The following is a 25,241-nucleotide window of genomic DNA, read 5'->3' as shown; positions in this document are numbered from 1 at the left end:
AAAACTATAAGCTATGAATAAACATAAGGCATAGTCTTGAACACTGTAATTCATTTTATAGCTGCTTTCGCACAATGTGTGGTACTGGAAGCCATCCTTAGGCTGCAGTCTTATGCTCACTTACCTGGGAGTAAATCTCATTGAACTCAATGGAGATGGGTTTTTTCCCCAGTAGCCATACAAGTGATTGTGCTATAAATTGGGGAAAGGTGTGGGTTTGTTTGTTTTTTAAAGCACGATCTTCAGCAAATTAATCTGCTATTTTACTTTTAAAATAGTATTTTGCACCTTCTCAGAAGCGGTTAGCTTGAAATGCAGTTTCTTCACAAGGAAAGACAAACTAACGTAATGCAACTGGGGGTGTTGTTGGGCCAAAGGGTGCAACTCCCACAGCATTTATATCTTGCATATCACAGCAGCTTTCTCCCTTCATATTTCGGAATTGTAAAAGACGGGCAAAAAAAGAACTCCCATCAAAAGAAGAGACACTGAAGACATTCATAAACATCTAGACAGAGAATTGCATTTTCAACAAGAGAACCTCAATAGTTAAGGCTACATTTGGGACACTGCTATGACCATCTTATTTTCTCATTATGCTGTCAGAGTTGGAATTCATGTCAGGTTTTGAAGCCATTGAAACAAAGGGTACTTTCATAAACATCCATTTCATAAACTACAGCATATCTAATTCTTTTCAGCTCCGAATGCAGAGTTGAACATAGAGCATGTGGTCTACAGAGAATTTGCTTGGAAAACATAAAACAATCTACTAGGTAAGTTGGGAAGCTGTTGACATAGCAAATGGAAATGGAAATGGAAATTTGCTAGTAGTCTCCTATATCTATAGTTTTATACTCTACTTTGCCTGATGCTTGCTGATTGGAGCAGTATATCTTGATGTTAGTATCCCATTTCAGAAATATTCTGACATTATCTACTTGGCAGTTTGAAAAATAGTATAAAACTCCCAATGTATTTGAGAACATTTTTCAAAACAGCAATTGCAATATCCATTTCCACTGATGCAAGAGGCATGTTAGTGCCCACTTCAAGTAGCTGCATTCCTCAGACAGCAGTATGTGCTCGATTTGAAGGAGGGGTACTCTTAAAGCATAACTTTTTTAAAAAACAACCACCACCACAACAACCAGAATTGACTAGATTTATTTTCACTGATTCTTGGTAATGCAGAGGAGATAACAAATCTTGCCAAGCATAATTGCTGTCTCCTCTCTGACCCAAAAAGTGTGCACATTAACTCCAATAGGATTTATACATTAAAAGTGCCAGTGCAGATTTATTATTTCAGGAAAATATACCAAATTGCACTTTGCAAACCACTCTCTGTTTACAGTCGTAATGGAGCAAACATTTCAACCAAAACATCTGCCTGACATCACAATGGGCAACTACAAATCTTAGTTCCCCACTCTGCGTTCATATTATCCAGCAGTTTGAGGTGGGTGGGTGGGGGGAAATACCTGTTTCTGTGATGTCACAAAGCACCTTGTTTTCCAATTCTAGGAGCTGGTCTTAAAAATGATGTGGCGTAACATAACACAACAAGGAGGAATCTGCTGCCTGCCTATTCTGGGGCAGCAGAGGGCAAGGCAGTCTTTAAAACAGCCTTCACCCAAACTAGCATGCCAATGGGAGTTGGCGAATGCTGCTTTATTGGTGTTTTTCTTTTTTTTTTAAAAAAAAAGGAGTCTTAAAAGGGAATGTGGCACTGTTGCGAGAACATGTAGTCCACAAGTGGAGAACTTCAGACCCAGGGTCTGAATGTGGTCTTGCAGGCCCTCAGGACTTTCTTCAGGCTATACTCCCTCCCCCTATGTCAGGCTCCTCCCCAGTCTGTTCCATGCCCTCGTCAAGTGCTTTGAACTGTGGCAATGCCTCCTGCTTACTTGCCTGCATGGATCTCTGACTTGGGTCTAGGTGGAATGCACCCTATTATACAATGGTTTGAGTCGCATCTGTTTCCCCACCTTACCCACATTTTGGGCTGTCCTCCACCCCTGCTTCGCTCCCCTGTCCACCACTGACATGCAGCTCACAGATGGTTGCCCATAACGTAGCCCTCACGCTGAAAAATGTTCCCCACCCATTTAAAAAGTATACATACAATCTGAGGGTTATCACGGATAAGCACACTCGTCCTCCACCTGCAAAGCCTTTTAAAGGGAAAACAACTCCAAAAGCCCAACAGGCACAAGCGTTTAAGGACAGGAAGGAATGTGCATTGATTGTCACCCTGACAGCTGAACAACTATACATGTGGTACCATTAAACACACACACACACACACACACTACCAGATCTGACAAGTTGAGTGCAAAATGCCACAAGACCAATTATTAAGCAGCTTGTATGTTTGAAAACTGGCCACTTTAAGCTCCCATTGTTATGGGCCAAGAAGCAGATTGTGATTCCATCTGCCTTCCAAACAGTGCAAGTGAGTACAGTAGACCTTTGCGTCGACTGCCAGTGTTTGGCAACTCTCTCTTTTTGTTTTCTTTCTTGTCCTTTTCTTTTCGGTTTGGCAGCCTTCTGCCAATCTATATACTGTGGGCCCATGGAAACCTATTTCTTCTGTTTTCTTTTGATTCACTTGTTTTAAGCACAGGAGAAGGGAGTGACCACTGCAACTTTGCCTTTCCGGCCCTGTTGTTTTTGGAAAACATTCAAGCCTTTTAAATATTGGCTTGGTGAGCTTTGCCATGATAAAGCTGGAGGAGAAGCTCTGATCTAACAGCACCACAATCACATGGAAAAATAGAAGTATTATTCCTTCATCTTACTATTATAGCTATAGCAGAAGTGATGTGTAGTCTTATGGAATATTACTAGGGTTTTGTACAGAAAATCATGAACAGAAGCCATGTTCATGTGGATGATACCCCTTTTACATGCCTTCTATGCTGCCTGGATGTTTTAAGATACATACACAAGTACAAATGGAAGGATAGTATGTGTGAATTTAAGGCAGAATGCATATACAGGGTGAGTCCTACAAAAGAGGCCCCGTGGATACAGAGTACACATGTTCCACGGGGGCTCTTTTAAAAGACTCACCCTGTACATTTTGGGACCATTTCTGGATGCTTGTGCTACTTATAGCTTGGATTACCATGATTAGCAAAGCATGGTTGATTTACCATGATTAGCAAAGCATTTGCCAGTGCATTAGGTTGGTAATGCATACAAGGTCAGTAAGATGATACCAAGATTGTTCCAATAAAAAGTCATTAGCTGACCCTCTTTACGTCTTCTGCTCTCCAAGCTCAATAGAGTACCTGTTCTTTCTATCAAACTCATATCATGCATGACAGAGGAAATTCGGATTTGTGGTTGATCTGGACAACTCCTTTGGTGGTCTAATTTTAAACCACCTGTTGGCAGAGAAGTGATTTATAAATTTTAAAAACAAAATAAAGACTATTTCTTTTCTTTCTTTCCTTCCTTCCTTCCTTCCTTCCTTCCTTCCTTCCTTTCTTTTTAAAAAACTTCTTCCTTCTCTTCTTTGCCTGGCCATTCAACATACTTTGACCAAAGTGACCACAAAGGCTGTGTATATATAACGCCAAGTGTCACAAACGAGATCCTTTCAGAAACAGGAAGTAAAAGTGTTCAGTTTAAACTTTGGAAACAACTCCAATGAGATTTAAATAAAAAATAAAAAATCTCCCACCTTTAATATGCAACTCTTTGTTAAACAGTTACTATTAAATACCGACCTGGAATCTGCTGGCAACAGTCCCAGCCTTTGTTCTCATAAGGAAGTAAGCTTAGTGCTGTTGGGAATATTATGCCAAATGTGCTCCTGAACTTGGGGGAAATGACTGTTTTGTATTTTGAGCTGTATTATGCTAAGTGAATTCTAAATCCTAGTGTTAATAATAAATAACCAGTGGCACTTGCTATCTTAAAACACACAAATGTGGAATGCAATTAAACCTAACCTGTACAAAAAGTGCAGTGTAAATTCTAGGCTAACCTAAATTTCACTTATCTTCCCTGCTAAATGGTTCTTCCCCAACAAAACACTGCAAGGCTGCCCTTTCACCACCACCACCCTACAGCAATGCCATGTTTGTTTTCTTGCTGAACAGTGTACATTTTAATGGTGCAAAGATGCTTTATCAAGCCTTACTCCCTCTATTTTATGTAATCCAACAACTGGCTCAGGAAGGATGGTCAACCTACCAGTATGAGAACATCACCCTGAAAACTATTTGTGCACAACCCAAAACCGAAATCCTATCCATCCTTACCTGGGAGTCAGTGTGACTTGCTCTTGAGTAAACATGCTTTGGACTGGCCTGTTAGTCATTTGAGAGAAGTGTGATTAAGTTCAGCAGAGAATTACCAAGAGTTCTCTGGTGGTAAGAGAGAGGAAACCATGACTTACAAAAACTTCTGAAAGCCAATCCTAACAGTGGCTTCTTGATTCATCTATCTGTGTCAAAGTATATATTTAAAACTTAGAATAGTACATGGTCTTCCTTTATAGACTAAGGAACCAGATGTATAAATGGCCTGATCAGGGTTTTTTTCATATGTATATTTAACTTTGTGCTCTAATAATTTCTTGCAACAAGAGATCTGAAGTTAAAGGAAAGCATTAAATGGACAAATCTACAATAAAATAGCAGCATTATTTAATGGCATTAAAGGAAAACTGGATTCTTAACTGTTTTATCAGCTCTGTCTACTACATCATATTTTAGTGAACTTTTATAGCAGTAGACAGTGCTACAGCAACTTGATTATTTTAATACTGATCCACCTCAAGACTTTCCAGATTCAATCAACACGATCCACCGAGGAAGGCTACCTGTTCAGTTGATATACACATTTAGATAGGGATACGCATTTTGGTGTGTATTTGGTTCCCATTCAACCCGATAGCTCTATGTGATGTGCATCTCCACTGGCTGGATGTGAGAGAGGACAGGGCTTCTGTGCCTTTAATAGCCGTGTAGAAGATAGAATTTCAGCGGGTGTAACTTACATCACAAGTGCATCTACGTAGCCATTCCCTGTGCTACATGACTATTAAAGGTGTAAGAGCCCAGCATTCTTTTGCATCTCTCTGTCCCACTCCATCTGGATCCACTAGTCCAACATACGAAAGCATAATTGACAGTGTACACCTATGCATGTCTACTCAGATGCAAGCCGCATTGCATTCAGTAGAACTGATTCAAAGGTAAAAAATGGATCTGAAGCTGGATCAGGGCCAGTGTCAGTTTTCCTTACAAAATAATGTCTGTGTGCAATTATAATTTGAGAATGCGCTCTTGGTATGACAGAGAGGACTGGTAGAGAAATATTGAAAACAAAACTTGCAGGACTCAATAAAACGAGTTCTTTCTGCTGTGAGTGAAGCAAAGATATGCTGTGAGTCTATGGTTTCTTGATGAAATACCTTGTAAATCCTGCAAAAGAAAAGAAAAGAAAAAACAGCTAGAACAAGCCAATTTCACATAGTGGGGCCTTTGCCAGAAACATGCTATGAGGGCCTCAAGTGTTAGCTTTCTACAGCTTCCATTACCCTGGCAAAACAAACAAAGATATATTGATTGTTTCTGTGTGGGTACCATTTATTTATTTGTTTGTTGGTTTTTTTGCAGAAAATTTCAAAAGGAAATGAAAAATGGCCTGATTAGTCTCCCACTCAGTGTAAATCAAGGGTAATGTCACTAGTTTAATCAATACAAACAGTAAAATGTAAAGAACAACATAACCTATAAACTAAAACTGGAATAAAGACCGGAATTATTTATTTTACCAGGAGAAAGATGGGGAGGAAAAAACGCACACCCCTGAATGCCTATGAAGAATTAGAATGCATTGTTAGAATTCTTACTGGTGACAGGAACAAAAATAGTGGAATTTATCAGAGTTACATAATCTATATTTTCCACCAGAAAAAAACTGTATTTTACCAGACTAATAACTATTTGGTCCTTAGGCTGAAATCTCTCACCCACATATACATCCTAGGGAGTAAGCCCCATTGAACAAATTGGGACTTGCTTTCCAGAAAAGATGAATAGGGTTGTGATATAAGTTTACCAAGGTTGGAATCCAAAGAACCACACAGGCAGTGTAATCCTGTACATGCATATTTGGAAGTGAGCTCCCTTAAACCCCATGAGGTTTAATTTTGAGGAGACATACATAGGTCAAGCAAGGTGCCTGAGCTAGCCTAGTGGAAATCTTCTTAGAAGAAATGACCCTATCACCCTGACCATTTTGTAAACTGCTTCTGAAAATGCCTCGTGTAGGAATGAGGTCCACTGGTAGAAAAAAAAATCATATAAAATTCCTCTTGGGCTTACATAATTTGTTTTGCTGTTCTTTGGAACCTGGCCTAATATAGCGTCACATGGACACAATCTGGAAGCAGTGAGTGATGATGGGTTTGGATATGGGAAACCTAAAGCTCAAATCCTCGCTCAGACATGGAACTCACCATCTATCAAATCCATTTGCAGCCCAGGGTTATCAAGATAAAAAGCTGCTCTGTGCTCCATGAATGAAAGATTGGGTACAAATGTAAGAAATTTGATGGGGATGCAAATTTGGCTGCACTCAGACTTTGGAACTCCCAAAAGAGACTAGCCTGGCACCCTCCTTATTGTCCTTCTGCCCGCAGGTGAATATTGTTTTATTCTGACAGTCTTTTGAGAACTGACTGTTTTTATGGAAACGGTTTTTTATACTGTTGTGCTGATTTTAATATCTGCATTTTAATAATTTGTTTTTATATTGTTTTGATTCTGTTAAACTTTAAGAACTTTTAAACTATTTTTTAGCTTTCTGTGTTTTACCCATGTTTTAATTTTTTGTAAACCACCTTGACTCTCAGCTGTGGGGAAAATGTGAGAAATAAATAAATAAGAACTTTTGACATTCCTTATTTATATCCCTGTATTGCTAAAGAGCAAAATTTGACATCTGAGTAGACATGTTAAGTACCATGCTGCACACATATATAAAAAGAGGATGCAAGTGATCTGCTTTGTTCCAAAATATTAAATAAGTCTTTCTAAATATTTGCATGCATATATATATATATATATATATATGGTACCAATAATTTCCTTGAAGTTATTCTGAAATGTGCTACGTTATCCATATCTATCACATAATGGATAGCGCTCTTCAATATTCAGTGATGCAAATTATTTGCTAAATTTCAAAAACAATTGTTACAAACTATTCTGTGCTTTTAATCATTGATTTTAATCATTGATTTACCAACTCAGTGTTTTTTTAATGAAGCCAAGATTAACATGGACTTTTACATTCAGCAAAAGCAAAAAATCACGCCTGTCATTATTCTGAATTGCATCAAAAATCATGTCACCCATAGTGAGTGCTGAATTAATCATTTGGCTAAATTCTAGAGCTTGAATGAAGCTCATAACTGCATGGGCCATGTAGCTCAATCCTAGTCATCCTTACATGCAAGGTAGATCACTACTATTATTCTATGCATTGTATGGGCTGAAACTCAAGAGGTGGTGACTGCCAAAAGGCCTCCCATGAGGTCACTGCTGAGGGTTAGAACTGGGGTTTTTCCAGCTCTCATTCTTAGCTGGAAAGTCCTGGAGGACCTGTTCCCTGCCTGGCAGGCCTTTCCCACCTGGCCTGGGAGGGCAGAGCCCTGACTGACTCCCACTACAAAAACTGAGGTTGTTGAACAGACTTTGGGGCTGAAAGGTTCACCTGCTAGATTTCTACCTGGAACTCCTGGAATCTTGCATCTTGGTGAATGGGGTGTCTCGGGGGTGGAGTGCAACACTATTGTTTAGCTCAGATCATTCAAATGAAGACTTCTTGTGTACAAAGGAAGAAATGCAGGCCCAAGCCACAAAGAAAACTGTGCCCTGCCTAGGACACAGCTCAGTAAAGTTTTCAATTTCAGGTCTGATTCCTGGAATATGGAGTGCTTTCCCCCCATCATGGAACAACTGCAGTTGGTCCCTGTTTCCAATACGGTTTACTTAAGCATAGTCAGAGTTAGGCTGTATACATATTTAGTCCAGGTCCAATATGCTCCCACTATTGGTGTTTGAAGCCAATTACACTATGACGTTAGGGACGCAGGTGGCGCTGTGGGTTAAAGCCTCAGCGCCTAGGACTTGCCGATCGAAAGGTCGGCGGTTCGAATCCCTGCGGCGGGGTGCGCTCCCGCTGCTCGGTCCCAGCGCCTGCCAACCTAGCAGTTCGAAAGCACCTCCGGGTGCAAGTAGATAAATAGGGACCGCTTACCAGCGGGAAGGTAAACGGCGTTTCCGTGTGCAGCTCTGGCTCGCCAGAGCAGCGATGTCACGCTGGCCACGTGACCCGGAAGTGTCTTCGGACAGCACTGGCCCCTGGCCTCTTAAGTGAGATGGGCGCACAACCCCAGAGTCTGTCAAGACTGGCCCGTACGGGCAGGGGTACCTTTACCTTTATACACTATGACGTTAGCCACAATCCATCTGTAGCCCATGTCTTCTTGAGAAGTACTCCTGTTTATGATGTGCTTTTCCTCAAACCATCTGATTTCCAAACTGCAGTTAAGCTGAGGTGTGTACATTTCAGGTAGCTGTTGTGCACGCACAGATGATACGTTCAGTGAACTAGACTTCAACAGTGTAAAACAAATTGGGTCACCCACTCAACATGATATAGTGTACATAACTTTAGGCATACCAAAGCCCATTAAGTCTTTAAAACTCTGCTTCAAAAAGCTATGTCCATCTTCTGGAATGTACATGTGGCTGACACCCTCCCCTTTTCATTTCTGCTAGGCAAAGGTAATTGGTAAACATTATGTTTTGCCAGTAGTTGCAATATATTTTTTTAGTATTTCTAGAACTGCCCATGTACTTTTTATTTTATAGAAGAAAGGCTAGTAGCGAACAACCCTTCATTATAAGATTGTACAGTACTATTAATTAGGGTTGCCCCCTTTAAAAAAACAAAAAGTCCTTGCTCTCTTACCTTTCAACAGCTGATATACAAAACTTGAACTGATGGAAGTGTTCTGCTCACTTGTTTTCATGCCAGAAAGAACATCAGCACCTGTATTTCACAACATAGGAAGCAATTAAAGGTACAGGTGTCCAGTAAACTGATGGTGATAATAATGCTTAAAGTTTGTACAGAACTGTACAGTGTTTCATATGAAAAATCTCTTGACAAACTTCATTGCTCTCTTTTTTCACAAGTCAATTTTTAAAGTAACAGGAAGGAAATCGAAGTAAAATACGTCCCTTTTGGCACCCAGATCACGGACCCTCTAGAGACCATAGTCTAAGAACCCCTGCCCCATATGGCTGATTATGAAGGACCTCCCCCCAACCGGATTTCATATCACATACCAAAACAGAACCAAAATAGCAAATGCCTCTGAGAATAAACAGGCTACCTCCCCGCAAGTCACAGTGGTACCAACCCAAACTTATTGGGAAAGATTCTATTGGAAAAGTGCAGCCTCTCCTCTGAGCTTCCCTTATAGTGCCTGCTTGGCTTCTTGGTCAGACATAAGATGTGATAAACTGGAAACCTATTCTAACACCCACCCACACCCAAACTACAGCTAAAAAGAGTAGAGGAATGAGGTACTGTATGTTTAAGTCGCTGCATTGGGAGTAGGTATGTGGAGCATGCTGGGAATTGTAGTTTACACTATCGGAAATAAGCTGCTCGGCTTTCACCGCTTCAACTACAACTCCCACAAGGCAAACCACCTCTGCGCAACATATTTCCCCCTTTCCGTTCAGCGGAGGAAAACCCGGCCGTTCTACTTCGTCTCTTTCAGGTTAGCGAAGGCGTGTGTGTCGCAGAAGCTCAGCCGGGGAGTTCCAGCTCTCTGCGCATGCAACTCAGAAATAAAGCCGTTTTCAGCTTTAGGAGCTGCAGTAGCAGCAGCAGCAGCAGCAGCTGTGTAACTAGGCGGCATGTTTACTCTCTGAGAAGCTTAGAACTGTTGAGTTTTGCAATGCAAGCTCTTGCAAACTGCAGAGGAATAGACGAGGCCTCGTCCCTTCCCAAGGCGGCTGCCAAACGACAGGCGGGGTGGGATGGGGGCGATGCATGCTTACTCGGAAGCAAGTCGCACCGGGTTCAATGGGGTCTCACGCCCGCCTAGCCAGCTGAATACAGAGGATTGCAGTGTCGCTTTACGGATGGCTACGCCTTCTGCCTCCCCTCATTTGACACTCATTGGTCGACCGACGGCCTAGGGATCGTCTCAGCCCGGCGGGCGTGCTAAAAAATAAAAAGGTCGTCGGAAAGCATCCACCCCCCGCCCCGGAGCAGTGAGCGTCAGGGCGCAGGTGCGGGCCAGTGGCCTCTTCAGCTGTTGAAACCCGGAGAACAGAGTCCGGGCTTGTCCCCGTCCCCCCGCCCAGTTTTGTCTAATCTCTTCTTGCCCCTCGTCCCGCTTCCTTAACCTCCCGTCATCCTGCCCTTTCGCTCGTCTCTCTTTCCCGACCAGAAGTGCCTTAAGAGCCTTCTACCCTGTGCTTGCAGGTGAGCCCCTTCGTATCCCAGGCAAGGGACTTGTTTGTTGAGCTGGTAAAACAGTGAGCCTGACGGGATGGGGGAGCGTGGTAACAAGTGTCCTTCCAGAAAGGAGCGGGAAAAGAGAAACGCAGCGCTATTTTAACTCCCCCTGCTTTATATAGCTATCGTTGCCTCTCTGGTGCTTTAAAGCAAAAACAAACCACAACTCGTGTGCCCGGCGTGCGTGTGGCCCGGATTCCTTTGCCAAGCGCCAAGGTGTCTTTCCCCCCCTATTGCATCCGGCGTTCAGAGATAAGAGGGGGAAATGGCCTATATTCGGGCGCAGGCAGCTTGTATAACTTGCAAGACTTTTAAAAGGAAAACCATGATGAGTTTGGTGCTTTGCTTTCCCTCGCTGGAAATTTGTTGAAGTCTCCCGGGCTCGAGGGGAAAGTGCGGCGAAGGAGAAAGTCCAACCCTAAAGGGCTTTTTTTCTCTCGGCTCGCCACAAATTTCCACTCCGTTCAAAGAGGAACTCTCTCTCTCCTTTCTAAGCGAGTGTTTTGGTTTCAGTTCAATTCCACCCAAGGCCCTCACCCTTCTCCTTTCCCACGCGCTTCCGTTGGTTTCTTCGGCTTGTTTGTTTTCCCTTCTTAGCTACGCCATACTCGGCGGTTTTGTAACATGCTGTGCGTTTCTCTGGCGGAGGGAGGGTAATGTCAAGCTGCGGCGTCCCGAAGAGGGAATTCTCAAAAGGAGAGCTGTACTTAAAGAGCGGCTCTGAAAGTTGACTTCCTAATAAAAAGCGCCCAGCAGGGTTGCTTAGAAAACAAACGAGCCTTTTAAATATATATATAAACACACACACACTTGCCTCTTTTCCTCAGCCTGGTGAATATTCTGGAGGGGTAATCATGCCCCCTCTTTCTATTGAAATCAGTTGCTGCCTTGTGTCCAAAATCTCCATATGCCTCTATGACACAGGGGCTTTCTGTGACATAGTTATGCCACAAAACATGGTCAGTCCCACCTCTGCATATGTTTTTTAATGCACTGCCACTACAAGCCATTTTAATCGCCATAGCTTTCATTTTTGTATTTGTGCTCAACAGCTCCACTTCGAAATATTTATATTCTCTGGAACAAGTTCTCGAGCTGCGGCCTGTGAGCTTCATTCAAGGGACCCATGAAGTGTCTGTGAAAATACCATTGAAAAGTGCACGACATCTAGCACAGCATATTGAAATTGCTACTAGAGGTAGACATATTATTTATGTGGTCCGCCAAGACCCTCTGCAGTTTTCAAGTGGTCTGTGTGTGTGGGGGGGGGGATTGGGAATAATTACTCTGGAGCAGGGTGCTCCAACTTTTCATATCAAGTGGGCTGCAAGAGTACTTTGTTGTGGAACCCACTAGCCTTGTCATACCTGCAAGTGGTGGGGGGGGGGAGAGCAAGGCCAAAATTTGACCCTCTCCGGGCCTCATGCTTCCCAAAGTGAGGCACTAGACTTTGGGAAGGAGGTATGAGGCTCTGGTGGGATCACGGAGTTCTCCCACCTCCTTCCCAAAGATGGGAAAGCACTTACTAGGCTTTGGGAAAGAGGAGAGAAGACTCTGGGACCCTGTCAGAGCCCTCAGGTCTCCTTCCGAAATCCCAGCGCCTCACTTACCTGGCTTTGGGAAGGCAGCACGAGGGCTGAGGGGACAACAAATGTGCTGTGGGCTGCACATTGGATACTCCGTTTTAGAGAGTTGTACAACCCTCTCTGTGTTAATTAATACGTATATGGGATGGCCTTTATGTGTTCCCCAGCAGTTCAGAATCTAGGTATTAAGAGAATAGAATACAAGTTTGATGTGAGAACAGCTCCTACTGTATTTTGGTGTGTTTGAATAGGAAACAGGCTAAGTAAGTTCTCTGAAACCAAGCTAGTCTTAGTTTACTCTTCCAGAACTAAATATATTTATATTAAAGACCCTTCTCAGGTCTGCATTTCATTGAAAACCAAGCTACACTTATCCCAAATAGTTTAAAAGTGATGGCAATGTAAATGTTGGTACCATTGCCTCTAGGTTACCTTAAGAGGTAATCAGCTGGGGGACAAATTGACATTTGGGCGGTGGCGATTGAAATGTTTTGGGAGCAATGCCAGATTTTTAGTAACTGTTCATCTAGGGAGCTCAAAAACACTTGATTGTTAAATGCCAGTATTGCAGTTTCAAGTGCTCAGGTAACCAGGTACCGTATTTTTCGCCCTATAGGACGCACCTTTTCCCCTCCAAAAATGAAGGGGAAATGTGTGTGCGTCCTATGGGGCGAATGCAGGATTTCGCTGAAGCCTGGAGAGCGAGAGGGGTCGGTGCGCACCGACTCCTCTTGCTCTCCAGGCTTCGCGCACCTCTCCGCAAGCCCAGCGCTGGGCTCCCGCTGCTTGCGGAGAGTCGCCTGCATGCTGAAGCCTACGCGCGCTGAGCTCAGCGTGTCCAGGCTTCGCGGACCTCTCAGCAAGCAGCGGGAGCCAGCGCTGGGCTCCCACGGCTTGCAGAGAGCTGCCTGTTTGGGGGCTGGGGTCGGGGGAAGCTCGGGCTTCCCCCGCCCCAGCCCCGCGCCTGGGGGGGAAATAATTTTTTTCCCTTTATTTCCCCCCCAAAAAACTAGGTGCGCCTTATGAGACGGTGCGTCCTATAGGGCGAAAAATACGGTATGTGGTGGCATTCTGCTAAGCTTTATTCTGAGGAGACCTATTGCAATGAATGGACCTAGCTTAGTCATGTTCATTAATAGCAGTGGGGTTTCGCTGAATAAAGTGTAGTTGAACACCACCCATGCTGCCGGTAGTTTTTTCCAGCCCTGTAACCCATGTTTATTCATTGTCTTTAGTTAGCCAAAAGCTTTGCAGACTTTGATGGTGTGCTAATAGGTCACAATGATTCCCTCTTTTGAAATAAATACATATTTTAAAGATTTCGGAATAGCTTATGAATCCAGGTAGGTGTGCTTGCAAGCCAGCGTCAGCAACTTTTATCTGCAGCCTGATCCATGACAAGTTAATTACACCACTTATGCAGCAACTGCACAGATGCTCTATAGGAAGCTATAGTAGTTATACTGTAACTTGTGTTACCCTGGCTACTTTATCTCCTGATAACTCTGTAATTAACTTGTCACCACTGTTTAATGCTTAACGTATGTAGAGAATCAGTTAATGGCATCGCTAAAGTGATAGTAGCCTGAAGGAGAAGCTCATGCCCACTGGGAAGGCTATCAGGGATTGCTTAAACACAAAACACCCGGGCCTGACCTGGAAAGGCATTAAGAAGCTCATTTGTTAGGGCGCTTTGGGTAGAATGTTAAGAGTGTTCCTGATAAACATACAGCTAGTATTCAACAGCCCTCTTTAAAGTGCAGATTTTGGAATTGCATTAATTTCCAGTAGCAAAAAAAAAAAAAAAAAAAAGCAGCAATATAATAGGTGTATTTTCAGCCTAAATGAAGTTCGAGAGAGAACGAGGGGTTTTGTTAACATTACTGCATATGTAATCATACAGTTAAGAATGTTACCCTGTCTGAACAATGCATAACTACTTCTTACACTACCCTAGAGACCACTAACGTAAAAGATGACACCCTACTGCACATGTTAAAAACTTTAGGTTATACGGTGGTGGCTTCTCTCAATCAGATCAGAGATGAATCATTGTCTCATGGGAACAAAATACTGTTCCTTTCTGCACCATTCTCAAGAATAGTGAGCCTTTCTGGGCACAATGCAGCTCTTTTATAGAGTTCCAGTTTCTTGCTGGAAAGAAAGTGCTGCCTGTTATTAGTGATAAATTTGCATGTTTTGAAGAAACTTACAGAATGAACAAAAATCCTAGATGTGTGATAGCTTAAATTCTAAACTTTATGTTTATGAACGCATCATGTACTTTTAAAGATTTCCCGTGTTAGAATAATTTCCTGTTTGCAACACTTGTGTAGTCAGCAAAGTATCCAATGCTGTCTGTATTGCCCATTCCCAGAAGTCGAAGGGCGAAACTGAATGCACGTTCGACCAATAGCATAACTCGTAAAAGCAAGCACTTGTTAAATCTATTTGTTTTTATTATAGACATCGATCTGCCAGTCGCAATAATGCATTTATGGACATTTTTCTGCAAGCACAGCGCTGGTGGCAGTTTTTACTGACAAATTGAGTCATATGGACAGTAGTTCAAAATAAGCTTACTTTATTGACAGATTGTGCAGTTCTCTAGTTCACAGAGTCTTCTTAAGATATTTGGATTGGCAAAAAAAGAGAGAATATAGCAGAAATATAAGACAACTGCTCTAATTTTTGAAGGGGGAACCTGTAAAATCGGTGTCATAGGTAGCCATGTTTTTCAGTAATTTTAATTGTGGGTAATTTTAGATTATGAAAGTACTATGGTGCCACATGAACAAAGTTAGCTGGTAGACAATGGAGCCCAAAGCATCTTGCATCTCACTTTGTGCAGCCATTTAGGATGAACCTAGGAAGTTTAGGAAGTCTGAAAAGGTCTCTCCAAAGCTGAAAGTATCAGGGGTAACAACTACTGATTGTCTGTCCTACATGAGTTTGCCATTTTGTTCTCTCTTCACTTGGTTTGGAAGGATTCTATTGGTGCTTTGGTAGTTTGTTTCAGTTTTCACCACCCTGAATCATTTGGGGTCATTAATGAACTTGTCCACTTCAGTGGTTATCTCTGACTCCACAAAATATATGTCGTTAATAGTCCCAGTTTCATCCTTACTGGGTGGCACTGCTTGCTTGCTGCCCTCCATTATGAAAACTGTTCATTGCATGTACAAACATCTTTCAACCAATACTTATTAGTAGATACAGTGGTACTTTGGGTTAAGTACTTAATTCGTTCCGGAGGTCTGTTCTTAAACTGAAACTGTTCTTAACCTGAAGCACCACTTTAGCTAATGGGGCCTCCTGCTGCTGCTGTACCGCCGGAGCATGATTTCTGTTCTCATCCTGAAGCAAAGTTCTTAACCTGAGGCACTATTTCTGGGTTAGCGGAGTCTGTAACCTGAAGCGTATGTAACCCGAGGTACCACTGTAGCATACTAATTCTGCCTTGTAAATGATGGTGCTGATGAATCAGTTGCCATTATAATGATATTTAAATTGTGTTACTGTGATTTAGATCAATCAGTGTAAAATGCAAGCAATGAAATAATTATCTTCAGTATGGAGACCATTCAGATGCAGGATACTGCTTTGGGATTTATTTACAGTGCTCTTCAGGACTTTGGTGTTCTTGAATGACTTTTCCACTGCTCAGTAAAGTGTCAAAGAAGACCCCCTGAAAAAAACAAGTCCAAGTGATAGTACTGTATATTGAGCACAAAGTTTAGAACAGAGCATTGCTTTTGCAGAGGTCAAATAAGTAGAATAGCTACTTATAAGAGGATGCCATTGGCCAGATCTCTTTTAACCAGTGAAGTGCTGCAAATTCACACTTCATTGAACTTGTTCGTGATAACTATTTATTGAATTGAATTTATATCCTTCCCTTCTGAGCAAGCCCAAGGTGGCAAACAAATACATAGCAAAAAGTTTTTTAAAAAACAAAAACAACAAAAACCCATTCGAAAACAGTTGAAACATTCTAAAAGCAATTAAACATTCTGGGAGCATATCTGAGAACTTGGCTTTAGAGAGACAGACAAAATGCCATCTGACAGTACAATTTCTTGACCATCTTTACTATCTTTGAAGGGAATGTTCACAAAGTCATGCACAATGCATGTGAAAATAATGCTGTTATTGATAGGAACTGTTTATCCTGTGAAGCAAATAATCTTTGGAAAGATGAATACTCAAAGTTGGGTGGGTATCTCAGCATAAAGATTATACTGTGCACACTTATGACTAGTCCCGTTGACTTACCTGCTCCTTCCAGGCTATGTGAGAGTGTCTCCTGGGTGTAAATAGCATCCTGAACAGCAAAATAAGTGAAATATTTTGGTTTTATCTGGCACTAAGCTCCTGAAGTATAAAAAGGATGGTTAGAAACAGAGCGGGGTTCTATAGGACCAGCACTTCGTAGATTGCACCCAGTGGGTTTAAGATGGGGCAAGTGCAAATGTATTTATTGTCTTGTGTGGTTTATAGTTACTGCCTAAGCTGTTGCTTTCTGAAATTGGAGCTAGGTGGTAGAAATGTGCTTGAACTGGAGGGGTAAGAAGATTGCTGCTATAATTATTGCAAATAAAAGTCATCTGTTAGTGGATATGCTTTGTTTTATTTGGTGCCATTAATATTTAAAATGTGGATTTGAATTCTTTTCAGTTATCTCCATTTAGTGGTTGTTGATAATTCCATAGTGAGAATCTCTAAGAATATGATTAACCCTCAGGGTCATCTTATAATGTAATTATTAATGATTGATTCTGTTTATCCTTGAAATCAATATAAAAAGGAAAATTGCTTGGCATATATTTGGGCTTGATTTCTTACGTTTGGTAAACAAGACTGCTAGTATTGGCTTTATATATTAAAACACGTTTGAGGGATCTAAAAGTGTGCAGCTTAGTTTTTAAATAATTATGGCGATACGTGGTGGTTCTTACATGACATATGTTAATATGGCCAATAGTGTTAACATCTCCTGCCACTAATAGTTAGGGTGGGGATGTATAGTAATTGATCTTCCTGGGAGTGCTGTAATGTAAAAACAATTCAGGCTGTTTGAAGTATATTTTACAAGTGTGCATTGGGCCTTTGGGATGTTACATTGAAAAACCCAATTGTACAGTTACCATGGGAACCCAATTAGAATAGATTGCTTAGGTTTTTTAGTCTTTTCATCTTGACCAAAAAATCTAATGTACTTTAAATGTTTTCATATGGAATTTTATGCATAGTCTGGATTGATGTAATAATAGCTTTTATTTGAATGCTAAAATGAGACTTTATCCACTGTGTATCAGGGTTTCCGTTCACCACTACAGAAAGATAATATTTTGGAATATGCTTACATATTTAAACCCTGTGTTAGCTATCGTATGTTTCTTTTTAATTGTAGTCAGGTTTAGTGATTTTTAACACTGTTTCAATAATCTTGAAAAACAAGACTGTTTGCCCATGACTCTTCTCCTGTTGGTAGAATTTGTTGACTGCTTTCAGATATTTAAAGGTACTCACAATGAAGATAAAGGTGCGCTCACCCTATCCACAGGGGACAGGAATGGAAGCAATGGGAATAAATGACTGGGAAGTAGATTTAAATCAAACATTGGTAAGAACAGTAGTTTAGCAGCAGAATGAGCAGTTTAAGGGAGCTGTGGGATCTCCTTCCTGGAGGTTTTCAGGAAAAGAGCATATAAGTTGGAATACTGATTCCATTGTACAGTATTTTGAAACCTGAAATCCAGAACAGTGGCTATCAGCTGAAAGTAGGAAGCAAAAGGTAGAAACATTACATCTACAGATAGCTTCTTTTTACAACCTACATCTGTAGAAATCTGTGAGGCTGTGTGTTTGTGTAAAAAAGGGCTGTTTTATAAAAACGCTTTCTGAATACTGTAATTCTTTTAGAGAATAGAGGTAGATTCTTATTTCAGCCATATTTACTGCTTTCTCTCATGCTGGGATCTCTCTTAGTGGCAAGCTAAGACACTTCTAATGTCCAGCTGTGAAAGCAGAGCTGTAGCTTGCTTTGGAACAGACTCCCAACATCATTCCTTGATCTACCAAGCAGAGAATGCACTTGGCCTCAATCGGTTTGCCAAATAACAACACAGCTCTTGGAGCTGTGTCTAGCTGTGTGAATTGTTAAAGCATCCATGACATTTCAAGCCAGCTAAATGGCTAAGGAAAAATTATGACTCCTTACTGAGTGCCATCAGTTTTCTCAAACCAAGATTTATTTCTGTTATTTTCAGAACATGCTTGAACATCTATGTGGAGATTGATATAAGACCAAACGTTCAGGAAATTCTAAACCCTGTATGTACAGGCCAGACAAGCAATGCTAGGTTATGCATTGTAAAAATGCCCCTGTTCTGGGTTCCAGCTATGCTGTCTTCTTCCAGGGTATGCCGTTGGATTCTCCGCCCTATTCCCATATTAATTTTTTCTCCCCAACATTCAGCGCTGCTGAGAATGCTTAGTCCTCAGGGGCCTATTTGGGGAGTTCCACTACAAACATTGGAATTCAGATTGGGAGGCATGGTGGTTCACTGGTTCAGCTCCTACTTGAAGATAAGTTTCCAAAGAGAAGCACTTGGAAACTTGTGTTGTTTGTGGGTTCCCAGAGAATCCCCACCTTGTGCTCTTATGCTTTTTACATCTATGTGAAGCTGCTGGAAGGAGTCATCTGGAGCTTTCAGGCCTATATGTGAACGACAAACCAGCTCTGTTTGTTCATATCATCTAAATCCTGTGAGGCTGTCCAGATGCCAGACCTGTGCCAGGAGATGACAATGGATAGACCCTGAAGCTGGATCCTGACAAGTTGGAGGCATTGTTGGAGAATGGTTCTTGTGTTTACAGTTGAGGAGATGGCCTGTTCTAAATGAAGCTGAAGGTGCAGATTCATAATATGAGCATACACCTGGATTCAACTCTGTTGCTAGAGACTGAGGTTTTGAGGAATAGTGGCTGGTGTTCTGGGATAGGACTGTCCTCCCAACACCAACATCGCTGCAGCTTACCTGGACTGGGCAGGGCAGCAGCGATGTCAGGGCTGTGTGGGTGACTGGAGGAAACACTGGATTCACTCCACTGCTACATCCAGATAGCTCTGCTTCTCACGCCTACCCTGTCCCACCCAATCCATGCCCAGGTAATCTGCAGCGATGCCAGTATCAAGAGGGCAGGCATCCCATTCCCACCATACTGGTGCTACTGAAGAAAAGAAAGTACTTATTTGTATAGCACATAGTTGAACTAAGGAATTTGCTACTGCGAGACGTGCTAATGGCCACCGACTTGGATGCCTTTAAAAGGGGCTGTAGACAAATGGCTGTAGGATAAGGCTATCAACTGTACGCCCTTCAGTATCAGTATGTCTGTGAATACCATGTGGTTAAAGTATGGTGGTGCTCATGTCCTGCTTGCAGCCTTCCCATAGGCTTCTGCTTGGCCACTGACAAAGAGATGCTGGACTAAGTAGGCCCTTGGTCTGATCCAGCAAGTCTCCTTAAGTTCCTGTAATAATACTGTATTTTATTGGAGATGGAAGGGGTGCAGATCTGCATTTTCTCCCTTATGACAGTGTGCCAAGTGTGGGGACATCATAGAAGTAAGTGTAATACTTAAAGTGCCCAGCAGTCTGGGGAGGTTCATCTTTCCTGAGGCATTTGAACTGCTTTATTTATATGGAAAAAACCTGCTGCGTTTCAAAAGTATATTTTCCATAAATCAGAAGGAATGTTTATTTCTTATCTGCTTGCTTCCCTGTGTTCATCTATAAGCACCTGCTGCCTCCACAGCACATACTTTCCCTGTGGAAAAGTGGGAAAGCAAGTGGATCTTGGTGGAATTCAAAACCATATTTTCCCTTTGATTAGTCAGCAGGAAAGCTGAAAGGGAAAAAACAACAACCTTTCTTTGAGTCCATCTCATCACTTGAGATCTAGCACTTGACCCCTGCTATTCCCACTTCTTACCAACCTGCCTTTAAGTGCTGTGATGGAGTGCAGGGAATTTCACATTTGTCTGCTAAGAGAAGCCTGAATCTCTTCCTATGGGGGTGAGGTCATTAAGAGTTATTTGCTAAATAAAAGTTTAAGGCCTTTGTTCAAGTCACGAAACAAAATGCAAAGTGTTTATGAAACTGCAATATTTTCTGGCTTTGGGCCAGATTCATTTTTAAGGGTAAGTGGTCTGCAAGTGGTCACCGTGCTATCCAAAAGGTATCCAGGAAAGAACTACACTATCTGTTTGAGCCATGCTGAACCAGGTATGCCTGTCACTCACCTCATTGCTACCCTGGTATCTGAGCCAGACTGGTTGCATCACCCAGCAGTTTGGCTTTCTAATGAGTGGATTGTCACCCGGTGTGCTACCATACCCCATGAGTTGTAACCAATAAAGTTGTGGATTTAATAGCGCCACCTCATCCTACATATAGTTTTTGCTCCTGGACAGCTCCATGCTGTCGGAACAACCCCTTCTCTTTTGGCAGTGTGCTGTGGAAGGCAAGAATGAAAAGGGATAATCATGTACTCAGGAAAAGAAACTGCCTATCAGTTTCTTATTTTGTAGACTCAATAATCGCACCTCTTAATGTGGGGCCGAAAAGGCATTTTGGCCCCATCCAGATACAGTGGTACCTTAGGTTACATACGCTTCAGGTTACATACGCTTCAGGTTACAGACTCCGCTAACCCAGAAATATTACCTCGGGTTAAGAACTTTGCTTCAGGATGAGAACAGAAATCGTGCGGCAGCAGCAGGAGGCCCCATTAACTAAAGTGGTGCTTCAGGTTAAGAACAGTTTCAGGTTAAGAATGGACTTCCGGAACGAATTAAGTACTTAACCCGAGGTACCACTGTAGTTAGATTTCAACATTGTTGACAAAGATAGATGGTGTGTATGTCAGGCCTGGACTTGTAACTTAGCTATTACATTAAAATACAGTTAATTATAGCGGTCAGGTGTAATGCAAACATACAAATGTTTTTGGAAGTACATGAAATAATATTGAAACATATCTAGAGCTGTAGTTGAATGTGATTAGCAGTTTTTGGCTACGTAAATTGAAATACCTTGGAATAAAAGGAAAGTGAATGTAGCTAATTCAGTCTAGAAAATAATTTTTGTTTTTACAAAATGTGCCTAATTGAGCAATATCAGGCAAAAGGCTCAATCAGTTTTGAAAGTGGTTTCTCTCCCTCCACCCCTACTTCATCTTTGAAATCTAGGTCTTGGCAGGTTGTACTACCTGTACTAAATTGGGTTAGCATGATTGAAAGGGGATGTAATTTCTATTCAGGCTGCTCAAAGCTCTTTATTTTTAACACACATTTAACCAAAACACTTGGGAGAAGTCCACTTCTTGTTAAGGATTCAACATCCCCACCCCTCTAATTAAGATCTGAGAATACTCCCGGTACATGTATCTGACTTAGCAAAGGAAGACCTCCAGCAAACAAAATGAAGCTAAGCTTTGCAATCTTAATATTTGGGCAACCTCATATGAATGTGCTTTTGCATTTTATATTGATAAAATTACAAGCTGGAAGTGCACAACCCACCACCATGCAAGGAGTTGTTGTTTTTATGCACACGTTAGTGTCTTTAGACAAGTCCTTAGGCACATGTATTCATGTTGACACATTTTGGCTTTCATCGGCTTTGCTATGCTCACTTTTTTTTTTTTTAAATAATTTTTATTGGTTTTCCAACACAAATAAAAACAAACAACACATTCACATACACAAACAAAAACATATACAACATGTATAATTTCATAATCCTGTTTTCATACCCCTTGTTTCTCCGACTTCCCCATACCTCCCTTTTACTGCATCCTTAATTTTTAACATTTTTTTTTAGCAATTCTCCAATAATTAATTATTTAATTCACTTTCATTACATTCCTTTTTCTTTAACTTATTAGTTACAGCTGCAATTCTCTATTTCTTATTCCCTGACATCTAGCACTCCTCAATTTTGCAATACTTTTTAAGATATATCTTGAATTTCTTCCAATCTTCTTCCACTGTCTCTTTCCCCTGGTCACGAATTCTGCCGGTCATCTCTGCCAGTCCCATATATTCAATCACCTTCGTCTGCCATTCTTCCAGAGTAGGTAGTTCTTGTTGCTATGCTCACTTTTAAGGCCATGGTCCTGGGCCCACTTACTCTGAAATAAGTTCTACTTAAATATATGGGACAAATCCTGTGTGGTAACTTACTGCAGTGTGTATATAAACACTTGGTTACGCTGGTCACCTGTCTCGTGCTGCAAGGTGTTGAAGAAAACCTTACTGCTCTTCCACTCCTGAGCTGAAATCTGGGACTGCAGAGGAGAGGTAAAATATTGTCCATCAACAGAGGCCCTGGCAATTCAGATGACCACCTAAGTTGTTATGTGCACAGTATGGTAAGTTAACCATTTGTAAATGATTGCCTGTATTATCCCTTCATGGAAAGTAAACATCGCTAAAGTTGGGTTATAAGAACAACATTACTCTAAACCACTATAAAGTAGAGGAGTGAATTAAAACTATATATGTACTATGAACTTGACTCTAAATCTCCTTATTTGCAAATCATTTCAAATAGTTCTGGTGAAACTTGCTTCCTTCCTTGTAAATGTTTGTATGTCTTCATTTGCTTGCAGCTGAAAGCAGTCTTGCAAACTAAATCGTTAATAGCCATAGTAATTTATAGGAATATTTCGTGCTTGTTTTTCTTCACATATGCAAAATATCTCAGCATGCCCTTTGTGCGCATCTTGTTTAATCTAAGGAAGGAAACAATATGTATATGGAAAAAACATGGAGTGTTTAGTAGCTACAGTACAGTATATTTTAAGCATTATTTTTACAGGCTTTCGGATGTGTCTTAAGCCTTGCTGTTATCCTGTAGATCCCTATTTTACAGGACAAGTGATGAGAGAAGTCCTCATAATCTCATTCTGTTGATTATGACTCATTGCAGATGATAGATGACCTACTGAACTGCAAAATTCCTGTTTGCTTGCAAGAAAAGAAATTTCCCATCCACTGTTTGGTACTGCATCCTCTAAAATTCCGAGTCCTCTCTCTCTTTCTCTGTGATCTCGTATCTAAGAGGAGAAATAAGAGGGGGCATGGTATCTCTTTTAGTTGCCTATGAAATGTATGCTTTTGTATTTTTTTCTTAACGCATTTCAATTTTCCTTTCTCTTAGGCCGAGCTGCTTCATATACTTAACATGGCATCAAAACTTCATCAAAAAGTAAGTTGCTCTGGGCAGAAAATAGTGCATTTGGGTCCACACACAAAGTAATAATGTTGGAGAAGAATTCGCATAACGTAGTTGGCATCTTTCCCTAGTGTCCAGCAGTCAGTGTTAAGAATCCGGTTGACAAGATTGATGCTGCATTGTAAATCTCAGTAGCTCTGTCATGGTTGGTAACAGGCAGCAGTGGACCTTTCCGCATCACATATCTATCTTCCACAGAGCATAACCTAATTGAAGATTGCTGTATTTTTAGGGTTAACTGAGCTGTTTTCTGCTCTTCTGTGGCTAGATGAATCTTTATTTTTCTTTTAAAAACAACAACAAAAACACCACCTAACAACAAACCCTTAAACTTCAGATTCAGATTCATATTGTGAATCAAGGCATTTAACGTAAAACCAGTTATTTCTTCAATAAATCTAAACTCTGTAGAAAATTGTATTGTATAAAACATCAAGCCAAAATTGTCTAGCTGATATCTCTTCTGAGATGCAGCATCCTCTGTATAGATCGTACTTAAACTTGTACATCTAAGGTGCTTTTATGGTAACCTTCCTTTCGTTTTTGGTAGGTGTGCTCTTTCACTGTTTCTATACATGCGAATCATGCAGTACTCAGATGCAGTAGATACAGTCCGATTTTGGCACTGTATTTACTGGGGTAGTTTTTACCAGCTTGAGGAAAACATGGGGCTGGCTGACACCTACACACCAACACACACACAACACACACACACACACACACACACACACACCCTTCCAATCACCTTCAGGAAAAACTGGATAGCCTTTAGTTACAGGCAGCCCCCTTTTTCCGTGGGGGGGGGGAGTGCATTCCAGATCATAGCGCATGATGGCAGAGTGTTCATAAGCCTGCCCCATTACGCCCACCCGCCCCTTTTTCTGACCACTTCTGGGTTGGCGTGATGCATGCATGTGCAGTCACGTGTCAACTGGTCACGTGTAAATTGATTGTTTCCTGTATTACATTAATTTCTTTTCCTCCCAGTTACCCCCTCTCCTCGTTTGCTTGATTACACATTTATCTTTTGACGCTATGATTTGGAATAGTAAACTTTAAATGCTTACATAGGTTGTGGATTTCCCATTTTATTATTTCCTCCTCCCGATAGAAGCTATAAAATTTTCCTCTTTTCAGTGAGGAGAGAATGGGGGCCTGAGGAAGTGAAATGCTATACTTGAGGCTAAACTGTGGAAACTGCACTTGAAACTGGGTAATTGTGCAAAGGGGACGCGGGTGGCGCTGTGGGTAAAACCTCAGCGCCTAGGACTTGCCGATCGTATGGTCGGCGGTTCGAATCCCCGCAGCGGGGTGAGCTCCCGTCGTTCAGTCCCAGCTCCTGCCCACCTAGCAGTTCGAAAGCACTCTTAAGTGCAAGTAGATAAATAGGTACCGCTTTATAGCGGGAAGGTAAACGGCGTTTCCGTGTGCTGCGCTGGTGCAGGCTCGCCAGAGCAGCTTCGTCACGCTGGCCACGTGACCCCGAAGTGTCTCCGGAGAGCGCTGGCCCCCGGCCTCTTAAGCGAGATGGGCGCGCAACCCTAGAATCGGACACGACTGGCCCGTATGGGCAGGGGTACCTTTACCTTTACTTAATTGTGCAAAGCATACAGTAAGGCTCCCTTAAAATACAACCTGTCCTACATAGATACACATACACTTGTATCTGTGATAATGATGCACATTTCACTCCTTTGCTGAAGAAGTTAACAAGCAAGAAGTGAGGTAGAATGCTGGTTGACATTCAAATGGCCATTCTATTAGGAGTGTTTATG

General features: G+C 41.7%; 3 protein-coding genes across 13 annotated transcripts in view; 1 reads left to right on the top strand and 2 right to left on the bottom strand.

Moving 5' to 3' along the window:
- LOC307216806 (uncharacterized protein) overlaps positions 1-9,623 on the bottom strand; it is a 30,630-nt gene extending 21,007 nt beyond the window's left edge. For all 4 annotated transcript variants that reach the window (XR_013839325.1, XR_013839326.1, XM_079977404.1 and 1 more), the window contains exons 1-2: positions 9,461-9,623; positions 9,007-9,087 (exon numbers count right to left, since the gene is read on the bottom strand). The gene's annotated coding sequence lies outside the window, so the exon portion shown is untranslated. The remainder of the gene's footprint in view (positions 1-9,006; positions 9,088-9,460) is intronic.
- The window catches only part of EBF3 (EBF transcription factor 3), a gene marked incomplete at its 3' end in the record, with an annotated part of 669,366 nt that overhangs the window by 222,765 nt on the left and 421,360 nt on the right, over positions 1-25,241 (bottom strand). The window lies entirely within an intron of this gene.
- The window catches only part of MGMT (O-6-methylguanine-DNA methyltransferase), a 181,824-nt gene continuing 161,351 nt past the window's right edge, over positions 4,769-25,241 (top strand). Inside the window, exons 1-2 of one of the 8 annotated variants that reach the window (XM_079977398.1) lie at positions 4,769-5,215; positions 23,392-23,439. In XM_079977398.1, the coding sequence (XP_079833524.1) occupies positions 5,055-5,215; positions 23,392-23,439 (209 nt within the window). In that variant the 5' untranslated portion in view covers positions 4,769-5,054. Of the gene's footprint in view, positions 5,216-9,637; positions 9,827-10,166; positions 10,344-10,439; positions 10,540-10,647; positions 10,789-11,578; positions 11,771-23,391; positions 23,440-25,241 lie in introns of those variants that run through there. The other 7 variants (XM_079977396.1, XM_079977397.1, XM_079977399.1 and 4 more) reach the window with 7 other exon arrangements.

This window comes from Podarcis cretensis (assembly GCF_951804945.1).
Source record: "Podarcis cretensis genome assembly, chromosome: 5".
Lineage (NCBI taxonomy): Eukaryota > Metazoa > Chordata > Lepidosauria > Squamata > Lacertidae > Podarcis > Podarcis cretensis.
Note: the sequence above shows the minus strand (reverse complement) of the source record. Positions and strands in the feature narration are given on the sequence as shown.